Source organism: Rhinolophus ferrumequinum, chromosome 8 (assembly GCF_004115265.2).
Source record: "Rhinolophus ferrumequinum isolate MPI-CBG mRhiFer1 chromosome 8, mRhiFer1_v1.p, whole genome shotgun sequence".
Classification (NCBI taxonomy): Eukaryota; Metazoa; Chordata; class Mammalia; order Chiroptera; family Rhinolophidae; genus Rhinolophus; species Rhinolophus ferrumequinum.
The window spans coordinates 29777292-29793975 of NC_046291.1; the positions used below are offsets into that span (position 1 = coordinate 29777292).

Here is a 16684-nt window from a genome sequence, read left to right on the forward strand (position 1 = left end):
ACAAATGACTGGGCACAAAGGTAGCTGAGCAAAGTAACATCTTGCTGACCTAGAATAACCACAGAGAAATCAGTCTCAAAATGGAAACCAAGTAGGTTTTCAGTTAGATTTTGAGTTGATGAAAAGAATTCATATTTGGTCTGAGACCAAACTCTGGGGCCATCGGTAAGCTCCTCATGTGAACTCCATAATGTCAAGTAGAGTAATATAACTGCTTCTTTACTCAAAATTTCCCATCTTTATTTTCTACTTTGATTCTGTATTCAATTTTAATATTAATGCTTCTGCCTCTCATTCCCGTATCTTGTAGTTATGTGGTAACAAGTTCTGGGTTAGTGCTGCCTGTGCTGCTACCTCGGCTCTACCCACCACTGTTTATGCTCTATGCCCTGGATAATGATCGTGAGGAAGACATTTACTGGGAATGTGTTCTGCGACTAAATAAGCAGCCTGATATTGCTCTTCTGGGCTTCCTTGGGGTACAGAGGCAAGTAGTTATGAGAGGAATCAAGTGGTTTTAATTTAAAATTCAAACAGCATTATCAATTTGGTAGTCTGACATCTAATTATGTATAGGATTTGCAGTTTTATTTACTTATTTGCAAATCTATCTTATTTTGCAAAATAGTGATATTTAATCATTATTTCTGAGAATTTTTGGAGATAAGTATGAACCCGATTGTTCTTCCGAATCTGTTTTTTATTTGTGTGTGTGAGATAGATATATATGTGTATATATATATATATGTAATTTGAGTTATCTCACCTGATATTTTGCAATTCTTTAAAGCAAAACACATATATTCACATTTTCAGAAAAAGTTATTTGTATTCAGTCTTTGGCATTCTTCCTTCCCTTCTTTTCCCTTCTTCCCTATCATTTCTAATTTAAAAGTTTTAGAAGTGCTATTTTTGTTGCATTGTTTCTTGTTTCTTTCTAGTGCTGTGATAAGGCTGATCACCTCAACACCCAATAATTATATGTTTGTGATATCAAAAAATGTAAATAAGCTTAATTGGAAAGTAAACTTTATCAATGGAATAATAGTAAAAATGAGATAAAACTGAGTGAAGGAAAGATTTTGGCAAATGTTTGGTAATATCCATAATGTATAGGGTTATTGGAGTATGGAATGACAAATCCCTTACGGACATGATTGAAACTCTTAAATTACTTTTAGAATGTTTATTAAAACTTAACCTATCTATGAAACAGTAATTTTAAATGGGGACAGGGAAGCCAATATAGCCATCAAATATTTTTATGGGGATTAATCTACCATAAGTAACAACTTGTATTAACAAAGTATGGATTCCATTGTAGGAAATTTTGGCCAGTGTCCTTGTCAATCCTTGGAGACAGTAAAAAGGTATAGTAGATTTTAGTTTCCTCAGCACATACGCTTTTCTTTGGTGTGGGGGATTCAAGATAGCAAGAAATTTCCATCTTACTTTGGTAGAATAGTACCCAAGCATGAGTTATTCACCAAAGATCTGCACCCTGCCTTCGGTATCCTTTATTTTTATTGTATTGCAAAAGATAGCGTTTCTCTTTTAACTTCATAAATTCTCTCTTTGCAGGTTTTACCAACCACAAAAGATGCTTGTTTTGCCTCAGCTGTAGAATGTCTACAGCAGATCAGGTAATCTCTGATTTGTTGAACAATCACATTAATCAAAGTAGTGGTTGATCTGTTAAGATATTAATGAGATCTTATTTTTACTTAAGTTTTAAGGGCCCCCTCCACTCCTAGATGGTGTCAAACTCAAGCTGGAGATCACAAAGTCTTTTTTGAGACATTTGGGTTACCTTTTCCTCTATAAGGCCCTTAGATTTTTGAAAGTGGTCGAGAGCCTACCCAGAAACTTACCTACACAATCACCTCTTTAGCCGAATGGAAACTAACCAAACTTTTTACTCAGAGAAGAGCATGTATTAGGGAAATAGTAAGATCCACTTGGGTAAAAGGAGATAATATGTTACTTAGTGAATTCTTCCAGGTGAACCATAGATAGTTGGAGACTTCTTTTCTCACAGAACCATAGGATTACAGAGGTCATCCCTTCCAGCGACTCACTATGCCTGATAAGTCCAAAGGCACATGTCAAAACATTATTATTGAATGGCTTGATTAAGAAAATTATAGGATATCTTTTTTTCTTTTTTTTTTTTTCAATAGCACAACATTTACTCCATCAGACAAACTTAAAGTCATCCAGCAGACTTTTGAAGAGATCTCTCAGAGTGTCCTGGCATCACTTCAGGAAGACTTCTTGTGGTCCATGGATGACTTGTTTCCTGTTTTCTTATATGTGGTGCTACGGGCCAGGTGATCCATCTTTTCTGACTTAATATTACTGATTCCTCATTTTAACGTGTGCCTTTTGCTTTTTCTGAACTGATGACATGAATATGCTCCCCCACTACAAAAAACAATCTATTTCTGTTGCCCCATTCTACTATGGTATTATCTCTTGGTTGAGCTATTCTTTCTTTTCCCCTCAAATCGATTCAGAAGGAAGATATAGATATAAGTGGAAATAACTTCATACCTTTTTCTTGTTGGGGCAGGATTAGGAATTTAGGCTCTGAGGTCCACCTCATTGAGGATCTGATGGACCCCTATCTTCAGCATGGGGAACAGGGTATAATGTTCACCACCTTGAAGGTAAGTATAGATATTATTTAATATTTTTTATCTTAATATCTGTCCTTTATTTGCCATATTATAAATGTCTTAACCACTTTTTTCTTTATGTAAGTTTAATGCAAACATTAAGTGCCTTTAGAGCACATGTTAATATTTTAAAATATAATATATTAAAGAAAAGTATAGTCAGTTATTCTTCAAAATACTAAAGCAAATTATTCACTACCCCATCTTCCCTATAGATTGATCATTCAAATAGTTACAAATGCTTATAAATGTAGACCATCTGTATTAAATGTAACTAGGAAAGAAACAAAGGATTCTTAGTGTCCAAAAAAGTATCCAACAGTAGAGCTATTTAGTGGAGCTAAGACAAAACACAGAAGGCAGTTTGTAGAGAATGAATATGAATTGCATCTTCTTTTTCCCCCCATATATTTACAATAAGCAATAGGTTACAAATGAGGTTCTCTGATTGTTGGAAGTCATTTCTATTCACCACCTCAATTTTTTCTGTACTTTGGTAGAATCATTCTGAAGTTTAGTCAAAGAACAACAAATACAAAATGACAAAAACACTTCTGAGAAAAGAGAGGGAGAAAAGACCCACTTTGCCAGTTAGTAAAATATTATAAAATTACAGTAATTAAAATAGGATGTTACTGTCACAGGAATAGACAAGTACCTAAACTGAAGGGATAACCCCCATATAGACAATTATTATAATGAAAGTTTCACATATGAAAATGGAAACATCAGACACAAAAATGGAAAAGAGAAATTATTTAATAAATGGTCAAAGTATCGCGATAGCTTATTAGGAATTTTAGAAGGAGAGTGTAATCAGAGTGGAATAACCCACAATGCAAATTACAGATTCTTTAGGGTTTAAGTATAGAAAAAGGAAGAGAGAAGAAAAAACAGGAAAATTAAAATGAGGAAAAAAAATAGAATTTAATGTCAGGTTTCTGGCTTTGGTTAATTTTTTAAACTTTCAACCTAAATACCATTAACATTTCTATTAAAGAAACTGAAAAGAGTTGAGGGAACTGGGGAAAATACTGACCACCAATGATTTACATTATTAAGTATTTATGTTATTGAAGAACACCGCTAAACATATCACCAAGGAAGAAACTGAATTAATACACCCATGTATAGGAAAATGCTCATCCTCACTAAAAATTATAGTGCTGCAGATTTAAACAAGGTGCCATTTTGTGCTTGCTAAATTAGCAAAAATGTTTTAAATTTACCCAGTGCTGGTGGCGTGATAGTGAAATTCAGTATTATTCCCATATTGCTGATAATGGATTAAAGGGCAGTCACCGTTTTGGAAAACAGTTGTTATTAACATTGATGTCAACAACATCAAAAATGTTTATGGAGTGTGAGTAGTCCTACTACTGGAGATTGATCCTATTAATAACGAAAGAATGGAAAACATTATACGTTACTTGGATGAGGTGTTCTTTGTAGTGTAACTCCTAAGCCTGGATACTTTCAAAATTACCTGGGTTACTTCTTAAAAATGCATTACCAGAAATTCTGACTCACTAGGTCTGGAATGATGCTTAATCTGTATGTTTTTTAAACGTGCTAGATGATTCTGATTACAGTTGTTTGTATACCTTATAACGATACTCAATGCAATGAATAATGGCTTAGCAAATTGTGGTATTTGTAGTTAGTGAAGAGTATTATACAGATTGTAAAAACTTCTTTTTAATTAGAGAGAAATGTACAAAATTTTATCTATTAATTACAACTAGGCAAAATAGACATTAGATAGGGGGACTGGAAGAAAATGGGAAAATGAAAGCAAATGATTTTGTTAAGCTATCAGAATTAATAAGAGATTTACTTTCTTTGCTATGTTTATGTAATTTCTGTAATTTCTTTCAAAGTAAATTTGAAATTGTTTTTAACTTTTTTTCAGGCATGTTACTACCAGATCCAGCGTGAGAAGCTTAATTAGGCTACTTAACAGCTCGGCAACTGGATTATCTATACAGAGTGTTATAGCACCATCTGGCGTCTTCCTGTAGCAAAAAAGAACGGTCTTGAAATTAGGACATTGTGTTATTTTGGTGGTTATTTCTGAGCCTTACTAACGATCAGAGCCCTGAGCCCAGGAAAAAAACACTATACAGTTTAAAGGGAGGATTGGAAAAGAGGTAGAAATCAGATTAGACCAGTCCCTGGTCTATGTTAAGTTCCCAAAATATCATACACCCACTATTTGGACAAAGAGGGTATCCCTTCCTACAGTAAAAGGTATGCCAGCTCAGTGATATTGTAAGAAAAATTCTTAATACAGGCTTCTTACAGTAAAGAAGTGGATGGATATTTTTGAGTTTCTGGTTTGCCTGAAGTTACCCCAGACCCCTTCACAAGGAGCAGATTGTACTTGAAACTACAGTGGCCACACTATGCCTTCCTGAACTCCTTGCAATCATGTGTGCATCATGCTTCTTTCATGAGGGAGGGGAAAAGAATTTTAAACTGCAGTTTTAACTTTTTCTAAGCTTTTCCACCAGGGTATTCGTGATGGGAGAGGTTCAATGTAGTGACTACCACATCGCAACCCCAAACATGGAATGCATCCAAATAGAAGTATTCTGCCTTCTGACTGAAAGAACACAGGAATTTTGTTCTTGGTTTCTTTACAGTACTGCAGAGTGAATACACTGGATTTCAAACACTGACTCTAAGCTGCTATGGAACCTCATTTGTCCATGTGCAAACGCTGTACCCAAGGCCTGTGAATGAGAGCCTGAAGAGCTTTTGCATGCAGGCCGTGTTTTGGAGCAGGACAAAAGACCAAGAGATAGAAAGCGAAGAGCTGCACCCATCCTTGATCTAGTGTTGTGGTTCTTCCCTATACCTCGCATTGAACTCTCAGAGGGGAAGAAAAAGGAAACAAGCTTTGGCTTTTCCCATTGCACAAGTATTGTGACACTTCAGCATTTTGGTGTTTTGCTTCTTTTTTTAAAATGTCCTGTAGTAAGTGGTTGGTTTATACTGTACAAGTAACACTAGTAGCTGTTTGGAATAACATAGGTGCTCTTCCTCATCTCATCTACACACCGTGGTGAGCGTACAGACTGATTCAGGCTAACATCAGCAGATGGTAATCAATTTTGAAAAAGGATCATGGTTTCTGCTCTACTTTATAATCAAGACGAGTGTTTATTAAAATATTGTTTTGGAATGTTGGCTGTCATGTAACAGCAATTTTCATAATAAAAGACATTCATCTTTATGAGGTTGTTTTGATTGCAAAAGAAATGACACAGGGCAGCCTAAAAACTTTAAAGAAATCCAGCCTTAGTATTTTTTTTGCCCATGTTGTAATCTATGACTCTTTGTATTGGCCTCAGGGGACCCTCTAGGGTTTTAGAGATCTCTCTCTTTAAAATAAACATAAACTTACAGCTCCTTTGGTGGCAAAGAACAAATTTAACTTTCTGATCCTAATAACCCGAGGACAAGGGTCTTAAAAGAAATCTATTACTTCTTTGACTAAAAGGTCTATTTTGATAGTTACTGTTTGTTTGTTTGTTTATTTTCCTCCTAAACAAATTCAGGGAAGAGAAAGGTGAGGATTTAAAATTGTAGTTAGAAATATTAGGTCTTAGTTAATCATTTCCCTGTTGTAACGTCTTCTCAAGAAACCTTTCCATGTCGCTGCTGCTTTCACCAGAATGTGCCAGCCTGTTGTTGGGAAGAAACCAACACTTAAAGACTAGTTGATGTTAAACACTTTGCAGTTCCACTGGGGAATGTTTTGATTTTTGAATAGACGCAAATTCCACATTTGGCTTGTAAAGACAAATGTACTATGCTTGTGACCCCTTAAGAGAGAGAGATAAGCGTAATTGTGGAAATGGACAGAGAAAAACTTGAGACCCACTGAGAAATTGTCAGATGCTGATAGGCTGTCTTAATTCTAAAAAAAAAAAAAAACACATGTTATAATTCATCCTTTTATTGGAGTCATGAATGAAACTGTCCAGTTACTTTAAATTCTTCACACTGTATTTACACTTTTCAGATTGCATATTAAAATTATGATAATTCTCTTGGGAAAAACCCCTAAATCTCCAGGCCATGTGCAAACACTGGAGATAAATATCTAGCACCCATGCACAATTTACAAAGATTTCTCACACCTGATGAATGCTCACAGCAGCCCGGTGAGGCAGGGATTATCCCCACTGATCCCTGTTTTGCAGACAGAGTGGCTGTGATTTGCCCACTATCAGAGCTAGAACTCCAAATTAGAACATCCCTACATTAATCCCAGTGCTCTTTCCTACTACAGCTGCCCGAGACGTCATTTCATAGCTGGGTTATGCATTAAAAGTTCATAAAGTAAAAAATGAGTTGAAAATGAAAACTTTTAATGAAGTTAAGTGATTTCATTTTTGTTTCTAATTTATTTTTTTTCCCCTTCTTCCTCCTCCCATCCCCCTATTCTGGTTCAAGCTGTTGTTTCTCAGTCTAGTTGTGTAGGACACAGCTGGTATTATGAGCTTTGCCTCCCCCTGGCTGAGGCAGTCGGTCACTAGTCATCGGCTCACCTCGGCGTTAGAAGCATGGCGCTCCAAACACCTGAGCCACCAGGCCGGCCCCTAATTTACTATTTTTTATTTAAGTATATAAGTATAGTTGGTATATAATCTTGTATTGCTTATATTAGTTTTAGGTGTACAATATAGTGATTTGACATTTTTATACCTTATAATGTGATCACCCCGCTAATTCTAGTTATCATCTGTCACTGTGCAAACTTATCACAATAATATTAACTATATTCCCCTTCTTCTTTTTATCCAATCCCTCCACCCCATTCCTTCTGGTAACTATCCCTTTGGTTTCTGTTTCTATGAGTCTTTTTATTTTTTTTTGTTTTTAGATTCCACATATAAGTGAAACCATATGGTATTTGTCTTTCTCTGCCCGACTTATTTCACTTAGCTTAATACTCTCTAGGTCTGTCCATCCACGTTGTTGCAAATGGCAAGATTTCATTCTTAAATGCTTTTGATAAAATATGCTGTTCTCCAGTCACGAATGTATCACATCCCCAGCTTGGATTTTTCATCTACAGTGGAGAGCAAAGGAAAGCCATATGTTTACTTTAGGATGAAAGGGCTGATAACCTCTTATAATTGCTATTTGGTCTTTACCCTTTGCCTTGCTGTTAGCAGTATCTTTTTCTTGTTCTTTCTGTGATAACCTACTTTCAAAGTTTCTTCCCACTGACCCCTCCCTGCCATATAAAATTTTCAAATCAAGAAGTAGCTCAAATCTGAGATAAAGGATGGGTGAACGAGTTCAGAACAGAGGCTTGGTAGGGGACCTTCCAGAAGGAACTGTTTGTTACAGTCCTCATTATTGGCTGAAGACTTCCATCGCTTTCTCACCATAAAGTGAGAAAATAAGGTTAATAGGTCGACTTACTCTTGGGTATCCCAGTTTATCCTTTCATTAAAGTAAAAATGCTATCTTCCGTTGTGGGGCATCTGTTATCTTGAAATAGTCAACAAAAACATTAATATTAACTGTGCCAGCAATTTGAGAAAAAATACTAAAGAGAAGATTGAAAATGATAGAAATTATTAGAGTCTTCAGTGCAAGGAATATTTAAGATTTGTGATTGGGGATGCTTGTGAGTAATTTAGTGGTTAGGCTGCATTAGGCTTCTGTGGATTAAATCAAAAGAGGATGTGCAGAGATTTTATCAAGAACAGTGAGGTGACTGGCAGCTAATAGCCCACTTGTATTCCTCCTGAAGCTTTTCTCTGATTGGGGCAACATTGCATGTTCTCAGTCTTACAGGTAAGAGACCCTGCCAAATGATCCTTAGTTACCAGAGAGATCTGTACATGTCTGCCCCTCTGTCGGTTTTGACTAGTGAAAGATGTAATTCTGGGCAATCTGATTTAAATGGTTTAGTTTCATTGTAACCCAAGTTATATGGAGAATTTTATGATTTTGAAAGAGGTTTTGCTTTGAGAAGCCGTTTTTAAAGTAGGGAATAATGAGTTGTCATGAAGACTGAATAAAACCGAGCATTTGTCTTAGTCCTAATTAACAGCATTTTGACCCAGAGGAAGCCAGCCATCTTTGTACGGGCCATTTCTCGTTATGTTTTCAAGTGCTTTTCAGGTTTTGTCTAAAACCATTATTTTGAAAAAGCAGCATAATAGGGGTAGACGGTGTGGCATTTAATAGTAATTGCATTTGAAAAGGTTCACGGGAATACTGATTTTTAAAATAATGTTTAGGACAAACTCCTCGGGTCAGTAACACCAATGCAGCTTCTGACAGTTAATGATAGAACTGGCTCTCCTTCCTGTGTTACTTAACTAGTCCAGAATTGCATGTGTGACTGGTTATTTAATGTAACAGTCTCAAGAATTCTCGTTCTCAAGACAGCAGAAATAGGTAAGTCTCAATTGACAAAATGGGTCAGAAGTCATGAAAAGGAAGACAAGGGAGGAACATCACAGTCTTGTGCCAGACAATTAGCACCTGTAAGGACTAACATTGAAAACAAAAAAGGAAAACTTGAGATTTTACTACTTGTTAACTCTGCTGAATTCCTCTTTGGAGTGTCAGATCCCTTATCTGTAAAGTGAAGTTTGCCTTTGATTATCTCTAAGATCTTCAGCCCTCGATTTCCAAGTTGGATAGGGAAGAAGGCTGAAGTCAGTATAACCCGACTGAGGAGGAGAGGCACGGACAGGCCTCTGGGGTCCAGCTGCCTCCCACCTCAGGACTGACGTCTCAGCTGCTCTCAGACTCCTGTGGGAGGTGTCGGCCTTTTACTTCCATTTCTTGGCCTCCCGTTTTCTGCTTCCCAGCAAGCCTAGGAACACCAAGTGCTTGCTATGACCCAAGTGCTGTTAGAGCTGCTGAGGCTACGGCAGTGAATAGGACAAGCCAGGCTTCCACTCTGACCCTCTACAGACGTGACACACAGGAGCCAGACCCTGGACAGGTTAATGTGTAAGAGAATTGTGAAGCACAGGAAGTGCTCTGAAGACAATAAATCACAGTAGTTTTTTCAGCCACCTAGAGGGCAGGAAAATCATTTTCTGGGGTTTTCTACGAGTTTTTGTTTTAGCTGGAGCTGCTATGACAAAGCATAAGGGACTGGGTGGCGTAAACAACAGAAATGTATTTTCTCAGAGTTCTGGAACCTGGAAGTCCAAGATCAGGGTACCAGCATGGTCACGTTCTAGTGAGGGTCTTCCTGGATTGAAGACTGTCTCCCTGTCCTCACATGGGGGTGGGGGGCAGAGGGAGAGAGGGAGAGAGAACTCTCTGGTGTATTTTTATAAAGGCGCTAATGCCAACATGAGAGCCCTAGTATCATGACCTCATCTAAATCTAATTATCTCCCAAAGTCCAGATATCCAAATACCATCACACTGGGGATAAGGCTCCCACATATGAATTTGGGATGAATTCAGTCCATAGCAAATTTGTCACCGAACCCTCAGGATAACCAGGCAAGCCGTTTTTAGAATTCAACCAAGTTGTGGAGATGAAAATGACTGTTTATGCCTCTATAGCTGAGAAACTAGTCAAAATGGGCTTTTTAAAATATATGCATGAGTTAGCCATGTAGCCCTGGAGTTGGTGATAGCTTTATTAGAAGCTATTTTAATAATTAAAATGAACTGTAGAAACCACAGTCTATTTGTAAAGCTTCCTCACAGTAAGTTCATCTTGGGAATCCAGTCTCTGGTGACCCTTTGGCTGCAGATAAGCTTAGTTGGCACACTCATCTGGGTATTAGATGTGGAAGAAATGTGGCCCATTTTATGATGCACAAACAGCCGGCTTGTTTAATCTGTACTGCCTCATCAAGGATGTATGATTTATGAGATGCCTTTTGGGTAACCGATTTTAAGAGGTTGCTGGATATGATGGCTTGGGAATCATAGACCCATCTGTGCGCTCTGTCTTTGGTCTGTCTGGCAGACACTCCATCTCTCTTTTCAATTCTCTACCGTGGAAGTGCTCCCCTCTAGGGAGGAAGATGAGTCATAGATGCAACTGTTATGCTAAATGACTCAGAAGAGGCTCAGAAATTAGAACGCAGGAAAAGGCAGTGTTTAACCTGACTCAGTGGGGGCCTGGGCAGGGTGGGTGGTGCTGAGCAAGGCAAAAACATGACATCAAGTTTTGGTAGAATCTAGCAAACTAAAATACTTGAGTGAGACTGGAAAAGAATGTGTACAGGAAAGTTGTCTAAAATTCCGTGACAGCTTTCTGTGTTGCTCTTCTCATGCCTTCGAATTTAGAGACAATAACCTGTCTTTCTAGATTGCTTCCCTGACTCAACTCTATAATCTACCTAGATTCTAGACAGTGGTTCTCAAAGACATAAGATTGAGTACCCCAGTTTTTAACAACTGATTTGAAATGCTCCTTTAAAACAAATATCTGGATTAATCCTTTATTATCCTATTGTAATAAGTGCTGTCGGTGCTGTACCCATATCCCCTTGGTCCTTACAATTTGGGTGCACTCTGTGCCAACTTGGAACTGCCAGCACCTGCCGTGACTATCTGGAAGTATGCGTGCAGCAGGCAGGAAGTGCCAGAAGTCATGCCCTCTGGGAACAGCCTCCACCCATGACCGGTAGCCCTGGTGTATAGAAACCCTCACTTCCTTGTCCTTCGGGCCCATGGGCTTAAGCTCCAGTTGCCCACAGTGGTTACTCTCTTGATACACCTTTTACTGTTCTTTTTTCCCCCCTGCCCTATCTTAATACCCCACTTCTCAACTTGTGTTTCTTGGGATTACTTTCCAAAAAATCGTGTCCCTAGAATCCTTGCCCTGTGTCTGATTCTGGAGGAAACCAAATGAAGATACTTAACCTACACAAAAGTTTTAAAAATCCATATCCATAGAAGGAGAAATTAAGTAAATGTAGTTGATAAGATATTGCATATTTCAGTATGTACCTATGGGATATCACTACACCAAAAGATATAATGAAATAAAAAATCCACCAGGGATACAGCAGCTTTGAATGTAGACGCAAATACAGCCTGAGAGTGGTGTATTGTAATTACCCCCTAAATACTGTGAGTAGTGTTGTCACTGGTGACATGATTTTCTGAAAGGGTAAACAACTTGATACAAGTCCAAGCAAAACAAAGTAAATTCATTCCTCAGTTGTGCTGGTAGCATTCCAGAAAATTCAATGTATATTAAAACTGCAAAAATACTTTGTATTTATATGTGAAGAAAAGTTGGGTTCTAGGCTCACATAATTATAGAGGTTTGTTTTCCAGCAATATAAAGTCCAGTGGGATATTCAAGGGTTATACAGGCCATGATTCTTCAGTGTGTAGGGCAACTTCTGGGAAACTTCCTCAAAGAACAGTAGGGATATTTCCTTTGCTCTCATTTCCTTAAGCCCTTCCCTATCCTGCGGGCTGACATTTCTAATGGATGGCTGGCGCTCCAGCCACTGTCTTCAATCAGGAAGATGAGAAGCACGCCACACCCCAGGGTGGTGGAGCGGTAAGGGAAAGAACCCATTCTCTGAGAACTTCATAGAGCAAGGCTGCCTTACCCCCCAGGATTGTCTCTGCCTCTGGACTTGTACATGAGCAAGATAGCAACGTCTACCCAGTTAAGACACTATTATTTTGGGTTTCTGTTTTTTGAAATTAAGCCTACCTAAAGCAATATGGAAAATAAACTCTAAGAGTATTCCTCAACAGTAACCCATAACTCTTGCAACTGTGATCAGTGCTGTGAAGAACTGTAGGGTGCAAGGAGAGGGAAAGGGGCAGGGAAGGCCCTTCTGAACTCTGAATGAGGGTAAAAGCAACTAGGCAAAGAGATGGGAAATAAATAAATATAACGTTACCACTTGCTAAAAAAAAAAGAAAAAAAAAGGAGTGTTTTACAAAATAGTCGTTTTCCCTTTCGCACAGCTGGTGATGGTTAATTTAGGGAGTAAACACCACGGTGCAAGAATTTATTTGCCGTGGATCTCAGTGTGTAGCTCAGGGCCTGACTTGCTCAATAAATGTTGTTGAAAATATATTTCAAAGTGCTAAGAGCTGCATGGCCAGTGTGATTGAGTGAGCTATGTGCTGCCTGTTGAATTGCTCTCTCGTTCTGATTCTTTCTGGAAGCTTGGGCAGAGAGGACAATGCAGTCAGACAAAGGAGCAGGTCTGCCAGACAAGAAGGACATGAAGCGTTCTCCGGCATCCTATCCAGAGAATGGTACGTGGCCCCGGGATTCTTTCTCTGACCAGAAAGTTCTTATAATATCACTCTGAATTGTGGTCAAATGAATGGGCAAAATTCTGATAGATTTACCGTGATTCCTCTGAGGAACTTGTCAAACACTTTTGAGGGTCCTACTATATCTGTCAGTGATAACTCTAAGCAATTTTCAAGGCAGGAAGGAAAAGAATTGACACAATGGATTGAGAATCTTTTTTTTTTTTTTTTTTTACCTACCCCACAATGTTTTACTTAAATTTAGAACTTCATTACTTGTTCACATTCACAATATCAATGCAACAAATAGAATTTCTATGAAAATACTTGTAAAAAAACCCAAGCATTCAGTAAAATCTGTTCAGTCCCTTTAATCAGTGGAATCCTGAGATTTATGTTAAAAAGTTAGAATTTTTCAGTAAGAATTTTCAGAAAAGGTAAAGACAAATGATTCAATGTTTGAATTAGAGGAGGATCCAGAAAACAATTGGATACTTTTGGAATGAGCTGAAGGCTGATCAGATTGGGGAGGAGAAAGCAACAATGGTCTCATAATATTAGGTTGGTGCGAAAATAATTGAGGTTAAAAATAATTCCGAAAACCGCAATTACTTTTGCACCAATCTAATATCTTACATCTGTATGCTATGATCTATTATTTCATCTAATGTTATGGGAAAGCTAGTGTATTCTCAATTTGCCACCAAGAAACTGGGTTTCAGATAGTTGAGTGACTTTCTGAAGTTCACAGGCAAGTGATAGAACGGGGCTCGAAGGCAGATCCTTTGTCCTGAAATCCATCTCCACTGCTCATGAGACCCTGTGGCATGTCCCAGCTGACTTGTCTTTCACATGTACACTCACCTTTCCTTCCACCCCCACCTGCCACTGTGTCCCTGCCCGCTCTCTTTCCTAGGTCCCTCCCAAATCCTAAGACTTGTGCTGCAAGAGCTGAATCTGTTCTACAGCCGGGATGTGAATGGAGTGTGCCTCCTGTACGACCTTCTCCACTCCCCATGGCTGCAAGCCCTGCTAAAGGTGAGCGCCCTGGTGCTTGGAAGCCTTTGCTTACTGTGGGAGCAGAAAATACCCAACGTGCTTGTCAGCTGGCAGGAAATTTCAATTTGGAAAAAGTTCTTAGAAGGCAATTCTCAGAGAAGACTTATACAAACCTCTTAGCTTCGGAACAAATTAAGGTAGGTGGCAGAGAATATGGCAGCTCCTTTCTCTTCTCCCAGAGGCCTCTGGGATCAAAGAGCAGCCATCACAAATGGGCGTGGGCAGCACCCTTTGCAGTCATTTACAACCCTTTGTTCTGGAGGCCAACTCAAGACAAGTCAAAGAGCTTCTAAAAAATGATTCCTCTTTGTTTTTTAAAATCAGGAAACGAGGTGTCTTCCAGTTTTGTTTGGGAATCTTAAGTTTTTCTTACCCTAAAGATTTCTTCTTTCTAAATAAAAATTTGGCCAAAATTTCATGCAAGATGCAATACATCTACTATCTGATTATAATTTTGTTCCTCTGAACAAATGTTATCATTAAGAAAGAACCTTTGAAAGTTATTTTTGGGAGATGTGGGTGTTTTCTTCACTTCAGTGTGAAATGTGATCAGCCTTATGATGCATGTTAATATTATTTTCTTTAAAATAAGAAAAAAGTGGCAACTTCTTTAGCATGAGCAAAGAAGCAATCATCACAGCACTTGTTTTAAAACACCTGATTTCTTTATTCATTTATCCATCGGTGGACACTTGGATTGTTTCCATATGTTGACTATTGTGAATAATGCTGCAGTGAACACAGGGGAGTAGATAGCGCTTTGAGATAGTGATTTCATTTCCTTTGGATATATACCCAGAAGTGGGATGTACAGAGGAATATTATTCAGCAATAAAAAGGAAGGAAATCCTCCCTTTTGCCACTACATGGATGGGCCTTGAAGGCGTTATGCTAAGTGAAATAAGTCAGAGAAACATAAATGTCATATGTTCTCACTTGTATGCTAAAAAAGCTTGGAATTCATAGAAACAGAGAATAGAATGATAGTTGCCAGGGCTGAGGTGTGTGGGAAATGGAGAGATGGTGGTTGGTGGGTAAAAACTTTCAGTGATAAGATGAGTAAGTTCTGGAGAGCTAATATACAGCATGGTGACAACAGTGCTTTGCCCCACTCACCACTGGAGGCTGTCTGCTTTGCACTCCTGCCATCAATCCATCAGCCTGACTTACTGGTACTTCCAGCGAAACTTGGGCCTGACACTGAGGTAGAGCAGGGAAGTGCCGTCATCCCAGATCTGGATGAAGGAAGGCTGGGCTGAGCTGGTCTCTTGGGTCTCATTTCTACATCCATAAGAGCAACTATACTCCCGAAATAAGGCGAAGGGCTGCACTGAGGAGCTAGGCAGGCCTGGGTGTACTCGGCCCAACCCGAGATCCTCGTGTGGGAAAAAATTCCAAAAGGTCAGCAGAGACAAAGTGGGCATTTTTGTACAGGAACTTTTCCTGGAGAATTAAGAGGAAAAGGAAACAAACAAAAGGTAAGAGCAGAATACAAATAAGCATATAGTGTACCCGGCCTTTTATTCAGATCCTCTGGTGAACCCTGATCCCCGAGTTCATGACCAACACAGCTGCCCAGTCAAGGTCCTTGCAGGTCTCTGGCCCCAAATCCCTGTGGGTCTCAGCCCTGGAAACCCCACTCTTACTTTGTTTAACAAGAGTTGAAGTTTGAATTTTGTTTATCCATGAAATCAGGTGGGGAAGATCAATTTCCAGTGAAATCCAGTAAATAATTAAGTCTTTGAAGCATTAGAAGCACCCAACTTGAGTTCATTTCCTTTTGACAACTAGACACACCTATTAAAGGCCAATACTCACACTGCTCAGCCGCTGGTGCCATTGCCCGAGCTGTGTCTTCCCTTGGAGAGCTTTAAATCCCAGCAGTTCACAGTCATGTGATCCACATGGCATTCTCACACGTTGCCCTTCTGCAGGTTTATGACTGCCTCCAAGAATTTAAGGAAAGGAAACTTGTTCCTGCCACACCCCACGCACAGACGTTATCCTTTGAGGTAAGGTGATTTTTAATCCACAGAATAGTAGAGCTTGAATGTAATGCCATTTTACTCATCGTGCTAGTTCAAATGAATTAAAAGCTCTAACAGAAAAGTTTGATTGATGATTATGCATCTGATAAGTGTTTCTCATTGAGCTTTAATAAAAGGAAGAAAATTGGCCTGCTGTCTCCCCAAATTAAAACAAACAAAAAATTAACATAATAGCATGTGTCCATTTCTCTTTTAACCCTAAACCGTGGATTCAATTTATCCTATGTAATCTGGGTAATGTTACAGTAACGATTGCACAATTTGTAACTCTGCATGGGCTCTTTCCCTGAACTGCAGACTCTTATTTCCATCTGCCCCGTCCCCGTCCTACTCAGATATTTAATGGACCCCTCAAGCTTAACATGTTCATCCCCATCCCCAAAGCCACTGCCCTCCCAGCCTTTTCTATCTCAGTAATGATCTCTTTGTTCTTGCAGCGCTCACATCAAAAATGTTTGGGGTAATCTATGACTTTCTCTCAGGCCTCACACCCAATCTGATGGCAGATCCTGTCAGCTCTAGTTTTAAAATATAACAATAATTTCACCACTTCCACTATGCCATCTAATATGAGCCACCATCATCTCTTGTGTAGATAATTGCAATATAGCCTCCCACCTGGTCTCCTATGTCTACTCTCCACCCTGTGGTCTAT

The 16684-nt window shown here is 38.8% G+C and overlaps 2 protein-coding genes across 6 annotated transcripts in view; both read left to right on the forward strand.

Annotated features, from left to right (window-relative positions):
- The window catches only part of ALS2 (alsin Rho guanine nucleotide exchange factor ALS2), a 73752-nt gene extending 67836 nt beyond the window's left edge, over window positions 1–5916 (forward strand). For all 5 annotated transcript variants that reach the window (XM_033111512.1, XM_033111515.1, XM_033111513.1 and 2 more), the window contains 6 exons: window positions 311–487; window positions 1325–1370; window positions 1582–1643; window positions 2181–2330; window positions 2573–2669; window positions 4591–5916. In XM_033111512.1, the coding sequence (XP_032967403.1) occupies window positions 311–487; window positions 1325–1370; window positions 1582–1643; window positions 2181–2330; window positions 2573–2669; window positions 4591–4629 (571 nt within the window). In that variant the 3' untranslated portion in view covers window positions 4630–5916. The remainder of the gene's footprint in view (window positions 1–310; window positions 488–1324; window positions 1371–1581; window positions 1644–2180; window positions 2331–2572; window positions 2670–4590) is intronic.
- A 6774-nt stretch (window positions 5917–12690) lies between these two features.
- The window catches only part of MPP4 (MAGUK p55 scaffold protein 4), a 33992-nt gene continuing 29998 nt past the window's right edge, over window positions 12691–16684 (forward strand). Inside the window, exons 1-3 of the mRNA XM_033113069.1 lie at window positions 12691–12922; window positions 13839–13960; window positions 15916–15993. Of these exons, the coding sequence (XP_032968960.1) occupies window positions 12847–12922; window positions 13839–13960; window positions 15916–15993 (276 nt within the window). The 5' untranslated portion in view covers window positions 12691–12846. The remainder of the gene's footprint in view (window positions 12923–13838; window positions 13961–15915; window positions 15994–16684) is intronic.